The sequence below is a fragment of the Halichoerus grypus genome, chromosome 5 (genome assembly GCF_964656455.1).
Source record: "Halichoerus grypus chromosome 5, mHalGry1.hap1.1, whole genome shotgun sequence".
Taxonomy (NCBI): domain Eukaryota; kingdom Metazoa; phylum Chordata; class Mammalia; order Carnivora; family Phocidae; genus Halichoerus; species Halichoerus grypus.
In genome coordinates this window covers 61271927-61282080 of record NC_135716.1, presented here as the reverse complement: position 1 = coordinate 61282080, position 10154 = coordinate 61271927, and the positions used below count along the sequence as shown (strand labels likewise).

General features: G+C 42.0%; 1 protein-coding gene across 3 annotated transcripts in view; it reads right to left on the bottom strand.

Annotated features, from left to right (window-relative positions):
• Positions 1-437: 437 nt before the first annotated feature.
• NCOA2 (nuclear receptor coactivator 2) overlaps positions 438-10154 on the bottom strand; it is a 288649-nt gene continuing 278932 nt past the window's right edge. For all 3 annotated transcript variants that reach the window (XM_036109392.2, XM_036109399.2, XM_036109401.2), the window contains 2 exons: positions 9802-9891; positions 438-4335 (listed from right to left, as the gene is read on the bottom strand). In XM_036109392.2, the coding sequence (XP_035965285.1) occupies positions 4324-4335; positions 9802-9891 (102 nt within the window). In that variant the 3' untranslated portion in view covers positions 438-4323. The remainder of the gene's footprint in view (positions 4336-9801; positions 9892-10154) is intronic.

Genomic DNA, 10154 nt, shown 5'->3' with positions numbered 1-10154 from the left:
CCGGGTTTTACGAATGGTGCTTATATCGTTTATCAACTATTAACAAATCAACCGATTAAGACCATCACAAATATTCTAAAATGTAACGTATAACCTCAATAACCAGTCAGAAGTCCACATTGTTCTCATGTTTTTGGAGAGATGGGGATAAGAGGTGGCACAGTCTGGTGCGGAGAGCAGTGACCTCATCTGGGATTCAGTGGGCCTACTCAGCCTGTATTTGCCATTAAGTTGCTAGACAATCTTAAGACATAAGCTCTCGGCTTCAAATTGAAAATCTGTAAAATGGGTCAGCAGGGGAATCAAATGTTAGGGTGCCAGGAATAGTGTCAACTACTGTCTGACTGTGAGAGATGATTAAATTACAGGGTGGGTATTTTAAACTTAAATGCAGTTATGAATGAAGATACAATATAAACACATTAAAATCTCCCAAGCCATGTAAAACCCGAAGGCATTAAAATTTATTAAATGATGCAATAACAACAGAATTCTTTATTTACAATAGCATTATTTAACATCAAATAAGCAAATAGCATCAGCAAAGCAATATTAACTTGCATAAATGTATTTAAAATTTCTCTGAATATATCTACCTTTGCATAAACTGCTCACACTAGAAATACAAACATCAATGCAGGTGAACAAAGTGATGTTCAGAGTCAACTCCATTTTGAAAATAAATCACAACCTGAAACACTGTAAGCTTTCTCCTGAAGAACCATAGTTAATATATTGCTTAATTTTACCCTTGTATAATCTTTTCATATACACACATCTCAGATGCAACTTCATGAGGAACTGTACAAATAAAACCCACAAATGACAAAGGAACAAAAATGACAGTTAAATGTTTGAAGAAATGTATCATCATCACTATTCAACAACATAAAGGTTAAGTGATGATGCACTTATTCAAAAATTGTACACAATTCACTATACAAATATAATACATTGGACAGCTATGTAGGAATATACAAGACTTAAAAACAGATCTAAGGCATTATGCTAGATTTTAGCATTTTGAGGTTCTTGCACATAGCTTTTACCTGTAGTAAGAAACTTAAAAGATTTTGTTTTAGTCTATAAAGAAACACCAGGGAGAAAATTCTAATTAAAATCGAAGCCACTACAGTAATTTTCCTTTGTGCAGAGAATGCTTTGCTCTTAGGCAGCATACTACCATACAAATACTAGAAAATTTTAAATTCACACCAACAATTAATGGCTTAAGTTGCATTTCAAAATTGATTGTGTATCTTTGGGTTCTGCAAGTGGATCTGTGCCACCCATTTCATGTGTTAAGCCCATATGAACTCCATTTTTAAACACAGATTAAAAATTGCATTATATAAACTGCAAAAACATTGCTTTCAGTTATTACAGGCCTTAAGAGATACACGTGGGAGGGGCATTTTTAGTCTTTGAGTCGAACGAATTCATTGTAGTAAAACAGCTCACTTCACTTTTTAAACTTAGCACATTACATGAACACTTAAATGAGTTTTACAACCAAGTTAATGTATGTATACTTTTCACATTATGTGTTTTTCACATTTAGTAATATAAGTAAAACACTGATTATTTTGTTCTATTAAACAAAACCAAGTACTCAGTCTAACAAATTTGTTGTTTACAGCATGAGAAATACTGATAATGAAGGGGATTGATTTGGCTTTTGCTTCTATAGTGATCAATATGATCAGAGGATTCCTTCACTGACTTTTCTTCTCTTAATTAGATGTAAAGCAAAATCCACTACCTGGTCTGAGCCATAAGAGAATTTACCATCTCTTTTCCTTCAAAACAGTAATGATCATGAATTATTCTAAATTACCAGTATCACAGGTTTGCAGATTTGTCTGAATTGGGATTGACATTAAGACACAGTGGGCAGATGGGTAAACGATACAAGATACACAGATTTTTGGACAGTGTTCTAGTGAAAAGGGACTTAAAAACAAAACAAAGCCAGTTTAAACTCCATTTCTCCTTTGTGCTGTGTGAAGTTGAAGTCATTCCGATTCACATATTTCTAAAAATCAACTTAAAACCGGTCACAGTAAACTGTGTCACGTGAGCCTCATCACACCGATGAGGTCATGGAGTTCCGGGCCAACATCTGCTCATTGTTTTCCATCTCAACTGGGCAACCCAGTGGTTCGGTGGAGACGAGTAGAGCCTCTCGAGGGGACAACGTGAACTGGTGGCCGCCGAGAAGTGCTGTTCCTTGGCCACCTCCCTGTAGTGAGACCCCTCTCAAGTGGAACAAGGTATCGAAATGCAAATTTCCAGAAAATTTCTTTAGTATGGAGCAACACTTTCAGACTGTCTACTTAACCATTTATCTTTGGGCTACATCTCTTTCTATACGCCCTAATTTGCCCATATAGAGAGAGAGAGAGAAATAGAAATAGGGGTAGTTGGTACATTTTCCACCCTGCCACAAATAAACAAACAATCAAATTTCAAGGAAAAACCTCTCTGTTCCTAAAAAGCCTGGCTAATGAGATATAAAATGCTTTGCTTTTTAGACATCAAAAAGACATCATTCTGAAATTTAGGTAAGAAAGTATGTGTATTAGGGGCTTGGGGGGGAAATAGCTCAAAAAAGGCCATCAGTTTCTCGGTATTGCGGTTGTCTGAAACGGACGCCAATTAATAAAAGATTATTCCCCTACCAGAGTGGGCCAGAAAAACAACCATAAAAGTGGCCTGCTTAGTAACATGTAGTCTTTCTAAGGTTCATTAAGAAAGAATATAAACATATAAAAATCAAGAATTGGTTCCTACAGCAGCTGCATATCATATAGATTAGATAAATGATTTATGAGCAGAATCACAAGGTTTAGAAAATAAAAAGTCTTAAGTCTACAAATTAGGTCTAATCAAGGCATTGATATCCTTTACAAAACACCTTTAGGAGACATTGCTATGAAGATATCTAATTTAATACTGAAGTACCTCATTTTTGAGTCAATTCCACAATATGTATACCTCACAAAAATTATACAATTAAAACACTTAAGTTCTCAACTTAAATTATTGCTTGTTTACATATAAATTGGATTTTATGTACCTTACAAAACTTCGGCTTAGTCAGCACTGCTAAAAAACAAAATAAAAAACACATGGCGGAGGTTAAATCTGTTGTGATATCTGCTGTCAATTTTAAACACACTGTTATTTTTGCCCGTTTTTGTAGGCCAGTGTTGCTGGGGAACAGAATAAACATGCTTCCAAAGCAGGTATCCTTAGTTTGATTGGTATCAAGTCCTGACTTGGCTCCTCTCCTTGCCAGTAAATGCATTTTTCTGAAATTTAATAGTTAGCAATTGGTAAGTGGCTGGCAAAACATTTAAGGAAATAAAGGGCTTACCTGGTTTCTGTTGCTTTTTAAAAATTTTTTTTAACAAGATGAATGAATGTGGGGGAGAAGTGGGGAAGGCCAAGGGCGGGGGAGAGTCAGGATCACATGGGGAAGAAGAGGTACGAGTCAAAGCTGTCTGAGCAATCTAAAGGGAACTTAGTTTGAAAATGAACAATATTTCTTCTTGATTCACAATTTGGGTGAACTAGTTTGATTTTGACAAAGAAAAAAAAAAAAGGAAAAAGCACTTGTTAATATTAACAGCCCTTCACAGGCTCCTTTTCATCTGTTCGGTAACTGGAAACTCTTTCCAACATGGTCTCTAGAGCTTCTACAAAGGTACAACTCTGACTTTATTGGTCTTCACTTCTTGGGTCTCTGTTCATACAGCGCTGTCCATGGTGTCTGCTCTGCTTTTATCCCAAATACAGGCTTTAGCTTAGAACACCTTTAGTTTGACTTTTTTTTTCCTTAATTCTGTTCTTTCCCCGAGATGAAATCTTAATCTTTTGCACTAGACTGATTAGCCAGGGAAAACAAAGCAAGAAACCAGTGTCTGGAACCAAACAGGAACAGAACAAGAGCATGGTTGTTTTCCTTAAATACATACATTTAAATACATTCAATCCGACATGGGTATGAAATTTGCCTGTCAACATTTACTTTGCAGGAGAGATCTAAGTTGCACTAAGGTGAATGCAGTGAACAGACTGAGCAACTGTCTGGACGCGAGCTTCCGACTGTCAAGCGAAGAGGCAGCTCCCTCCTGCAACAGCCAAGCGGAGCCCACCCTGGGAGCCGGGGCCCAGGCCCATCTGCTGACCGGGCTCTGGCAGAACTGGCTGGCAGGTCGACTGGGTCAGAACAAATAGACACAGCTCTCCAGGCTGGTAAGTGTTTTGAGCAAGTGAGCCCAGTCAGCTGAAGAGAGAAGCAACCAGCTACCTTCAGTGTCAGCAGTATTTCTGCAGGAAAACAGAGAGAAAATCGTGAAGTACCTCTGAATTTGCTGTAACACCGTCCTAATGCTCATCACGAAATCATCAGAATACGTGGCCAATTCCCGAAGGCCGCGTCTGGCTGAACGACACTGGATTTTGATGCGGACAGGCAGAAGCCACTGGTCCTGACTGGACACGTTATTTCCAAAGGCCGGCAGACCCTACATAGCACTTTGAAAACCAAGGGACTGCGTGGATTACCGATCCCTCCTTCGGTACGACTGCAGCTCTCTTCCCAGTGACCTCCCAGACCAGTTCAACCTCTCCCACCTCCTCAAATGAGATTACTAAGATACCTTGAGGCCGAGCTGCCCTTGCTTTTTGACAACATCGTTCAGAGGTGGCCACCACTTCCTTACCCCTTCCTCAAAATCATTGAGTACAAAGCCACTTTCAACGAAATGTCCGTCTTGACTCTCCCTTGTGGAGAGACTCCCCAGGTTCCACGGGATGTCTCCCTGGCTTCAGCAAGCTGAATAAGCAGGGTTTTGGCTCCAGGGGCATTCGTGCTAGTTTCTGGCTGCTATGAACTGACAGTTTGAGGGAGTGAACACGGAGGGCGGAGTGAGCAAGACTCACGTGCAGGTGTTTGCTTGGTTGGTGCAAGTCTGTGTCAGTGCTTTTCTTTGGCTACTGACTATGTTTCCCCCCAAGATATTTTATCCATGTAGCAAATATTGAGTATCTACTCTGTGCCAGGTGCTGGGGATATCACCATAACAGTATATTTCTGGTCACTGCTATCAAAACACTGAGTGGGCCAGGTAGACAATGAAATAACAGCAGGGTCCGAGTTACGCGAGAGGAAGTACCGGTTGCTGTGGGAACGAGTAACAACTGCTTCTGGGATTTAGATATTTAGACACAGCACATCAAGGCCACTAGAGATTATCTAGTTTAAGTCAGATCAGAAAGGAAGTTTCACTTAGTCCCTTCGAACGAGAGATCTGGGCGAACTGCCCCAGATCCTGAAGTGTCGCGGTCACAGGTGGGCTACGCCCGCGGCCCTCTGCGAGGCTCTCCCAAGCTCAACACGTCAGCACACGAGGATTGCTCTGGCTACAGCTCCTCGGAGAGAAGAACAGTGAATGTCCTTCATCTATAATATAAAGCTAATTTGTGTCACTTATATGATTTTATATAGAAATACTCCATGGCTCTGACTGAAACAGGAAAAAAATCCTTCCATTTTCCAGTTAGTCTGGAAAAACAAATTGAGAAGTATTCCTATCCTTAGCCACTTGAAGGCGGCAGTATTCTCTAACACGAATGGACACCAACAAGCAGCTCTCAGGCAGGATCAGTGTTAGTGAGGGGCGCCTGGGTGGCTCAGTCGTTAAGCGTCTGCCTTCGGCTCAGGTCATGGTCCCAGGGTCCTGGGATCGAGCCCGCATTGGGCTCCCTGCTCTGCAGGAGGCCTGCTTCTCCCTCTCCCACTCCCCCTGCTTGTGTTCCCTCTCTCGCTGTGTCTCTCTGTCAAATAAATAAATAAAATCTTAAAAAAAAAAAAAAGGATCAGTGTTAGTGAAAGAGAACGTGGAGCAGGACATGCATCTCTAGAGGAACGCTGCTTGGCTTGACATCTGGCTGTGTCACTTTAGGGGGCGGAGAGTCACTTAATCTTTCTGTCCCTAATACTGCCTAGGGCTGTCGTGAGGATTAAACAAAATGATGTACATGAAGTGTTTAAGTACTTCTCACAACACGGAAAGAGCTCGGTCAATGTCCTCGCCACTATCATTACCACCACCACCTTAGAGCTGGTCCTAGTTAGCGATGGATTTCCGTAACACGAGCAAGTACAAGTCATTACAGCTATACTTTATACAAGAGCCATGCAGCAGACCAAGAAACTCAATTTTGATAAGTTGAAGTACATGTAAAATATAGAGGCATAGTGTAAGTCCTTGTAAAAGGAAGAATCTTTGGTGATATAAAGTAACTGCCCTTCTCTAAATGGTGTTTTGGTAAATCCACAGTTGTATATTCTAGCTCTGCTTTAAGCAAGGTATAATTTTAATCTCCATTTCAAGATAAGTGGAACACAGATTCAATTAACAATGAATCACAGTGGTTCCCAGCTCAACAAATAGAACGAGGTTACCAATAAAAATTCTGAAAACAGTTCCGTGATTCACAACAGTAGCAGAGCCGGTTAGAGACACAAGAGGCCGCAGACGACCGGCTCCCCCGTGTGCACGTCAGCAGTACGGTGACAAGTACAGAGTCACTGCCACTTCTTACTCATGGATTAGAAGGGATCTACTGTACGTATTAGTCTCCGGAGGAACCGAGAGTGTCTGACAGACTGTTCTCTGGCCTTAACATTCGGCATGAACAAAGTGCAGATGGGTAAGCAAGATTCAGGAGGGGGACTGGGAAAAACAGAGAAAGTGGGAGGGGCGCGAACGGCCTGGGCTAGATGACAGCAGGCACAGCATTCTCGCCGCGGGTCCCGAGAGGCACTTGTGATGGAGAGAACATCCTGTATTTACTGGAAGTTGCTTTTTGTGGTGCTAATCTTTCCATTTTAGTTTTAGTGGGCACCCATGGGTGCCTAGATGTGCATGAATCAATACCCTGGTTGTCCTGGCCCACCTTGCCTACACCTTTACCTCTCCACTGTGCCCAGGCCCCCCTCCCCTCTAGGATAGATGCCCCCACACACTAGGTGTGTGGGCTTGAGCAAATTCCCTAATCCTCTGAGATTCAGTCTCCTCATCTCTAAGTGTTGGGAACGCCTAAATATCTGATGGGCCCGGCATGGTCCCTGTATGCTAGAGACCAAATGGTACATTCCCTTTCCTGACGTCAGAGGATTTTCCCTCCTGAGATCCCAGTGCCTGAAGCTGAGGACTCTTCTCAATATGGAGCTGAATCTTTACTGTCTGCCTGTCCTACAGGATGTGGGAATATTTCTTTTCCCTTCAGGATCTATAAAATGAGAGAAAGGAATAGCGACCAATTTGTTTTTTGGGGGCCTTCTCCAATGTTACTTGCATAAAACCTTTAGAAAGATATCATGGGAGCTCCGTGTCCCCTTCGGGGAAGTAAGTGGTAGAGTGCAGGGGCTGGTAACACACACTTGGGGGTCAGCGTGCCTGGGTTCCCTTCCTGGTGTTTTGGGACCTTGGGTAAGTCATTAAACCCTCAAAACAGTAGTTCTACTGTACGGTTGTGATGTGCTTTAAGTGGTCTAGTCTAAATAAAGCCCTGAGCAGATAATCATGATTGTGGTAAATGCTCAACCTGTTGGTTGTTTCTAGAACTAAAAAAGATTACGGGGATGCCTGGGTGGTTCAGTTGGTTAAGCGTCTGCCTTTGGCTCAGGTCATGATCCTGGGGTCCTGGGATCGAGTCCCACATTGGGCTCCTTGCTCAGCAGGGAGCCTGCTTCTCCCCCTGCCTGCTCTGCCTGCCGCTCCCCCTGCTTGTGTTCTCTCTCTGACAAATAAATAAATAAAATCTTAAAAAAAAAAAAAAAAAGATTATGGGTGCCTGCTCTGTGGGGCCACTGGCATAGGTTGGCACATAGTCACACTGAAGGTGGAGGGTTCAGGGAGGGAAATGTGATCCTGGCCCCCAAATGCTTTCTTTCTCCCACAGAGCTCTGATGTGCCCAGAGGTTAAGCTCCCTGGCACTTCTGGGTTAAAATGGGCTATCCTTTAGTAGAAGCCTAATTACCACTAATGTCATTGCTCCCCTGGGAAGCACCATCCCAGGTTTTAAGCTTCTACTTTCTGCACACAAGCCATCACTGAGTTATGTGGCCACTCTCTGTAGAGGTGCAGTGGGGTGGGGGTGGGGTGGGGGAGGCAGGACTGGCAGCAAGAAGACACCAGCCTCCTAAGGGGCTTCAAACTTCAATAAATGGCACATTTAGAGTCTAAACACATGGTCAATATGAAATATATTCTACTTTCTGTATGACTCACTATAGCAACATTAACCATTTAGATGAGCTGTGCATCTGGGTACTTACAGAAAACATCTATAGGACTTCCACCCATGGGCCTCTCTGCCATGATGACTGTGTTTTGTTTTTTTTTAAATATTTATTTATTTGAGAGAGAGAGAGAGAGCACGCATGAGCGGGTGAATGGGCAGAGGGAGAGGGAGAAGCAGACTCCCTGCTGAGCAGGGAGCCTGATGCAGGGCTCGATCCCAGGACCCTGGGATCATGACCTGAGCTGAAGGCAGACGCTTAACCAATTGGGCCACCCAGGTGCCCGACTGTGGTTCTTTAAACAAGAAAAACCACACAGAAAATTCACACACTGTGTTTTCAAATCTAGATTACTTAAAAAAAGTAATCTCTACGCCCCATATGGGGCTTGAACTCATGACCCAGAGATCAAGAGTCGGATGCTCTACCTACTGAGCCAACCAGGCATCCCTAGATCTATTACGTTTTTTAAAATTTTTTTTTTTTTTAATTAGAGAGCGAGTGAGCAAGAGAGAGAGAAGAGGGGGCAGAAGGAGAAGAGAGAATCTCAAGCAAGGCAGGCTCCACGCCAAGCACAGAGCCTGACACGGGGCTCAATCCCACGACCCTGAGATCATGACCTGCGCCGAAGGCAGACGCTTAACCAACTGAGCCACCCAGGTGCCCCTGGATCTATTACTTTTTAAACTTAGGTATTAACAAAACCATCCAAGATCCACTTTTTGGCAGGAAACTGAACATCGATCCTACATTTTCTCCACTGAGAGAGAATTTTTAACTTAAAAAAAAGTTATCTACTGCTAAGGATTATATCCCTTACCATTAAGAGGGACCCGCAGGCCCATTTATCTATGTGCTAAACTGCTCACAGAGCCTTCCTGTTAACAGATCTGCTACTAGGCACACAGTTCAGTTGGGTTCTAAGTACCGATTATTTTTTTTCAAGATCCGATTGAACATGGTAATATCACTCTCCTTAGAACAAGTGTTGAAGATAATAGGCAAATAATATACATGACTGTTGCCTAAACAAAATGAAATATAGAAAAAACTCTTAAAAAGAATAAACATACACTTAATTAAGGGATAGAGAACAACTGTAAGTTAGCTCCTCTCTATCCTCCTGAAAATCTAACATTATGATTCAGAAAAAGTAAAAATAAATCAAAGTTTGCCCTAACGTGACTGATTCATTGCTACTTTTTTTGCTTTGCTATAATAATATCATTTCAGAGCAAAATTAGTGTTCTTAATTCACACACCACCATTAGCTCAATTAAAATGAGCTTAAAGAAATAATTATTCACAGAAAACCACTGTATGGCAGATAAAATTACAAGATATTTTTAAAAAACTGCAAGCGTTACAACTATCTTCAATCTACTGGCTGACAATGTATCTGTCAATTTTGGTCTATAAAATATCCACGTTCCCTTTACTACCCTATACTACCCTATTCACGTATTTCTTTGCTGTTTCTTACCCGTGATGCGTCTCCCTCCTGCTTAATCATATCCATTCCAGGCAGCTGGTTTGGGAAAAGGTTGCCTCCCCTCAGAGCAGGATCATTAACCTGAGGGCACAAGACGGTACAATGGCTATATTCAGTGGGACGTCCAAAAGTGTACTAGGGAGTAAGAACCAACCATCAATCTTCCTCCTCTTCTTGGTTTTTAGGAATAGAATTATGGGGAAAGATGACTATATAAAAACGGCTCCATCCCTGTATCCACTCTCCCACGTATAGATTTTGGGGGGAGTGTGGAGGAACAAGAAAATAAGTATTTAGACTAAGCTGCCTTCCAAATTAAAATTTGCATTCTGTGTGGAAATTTG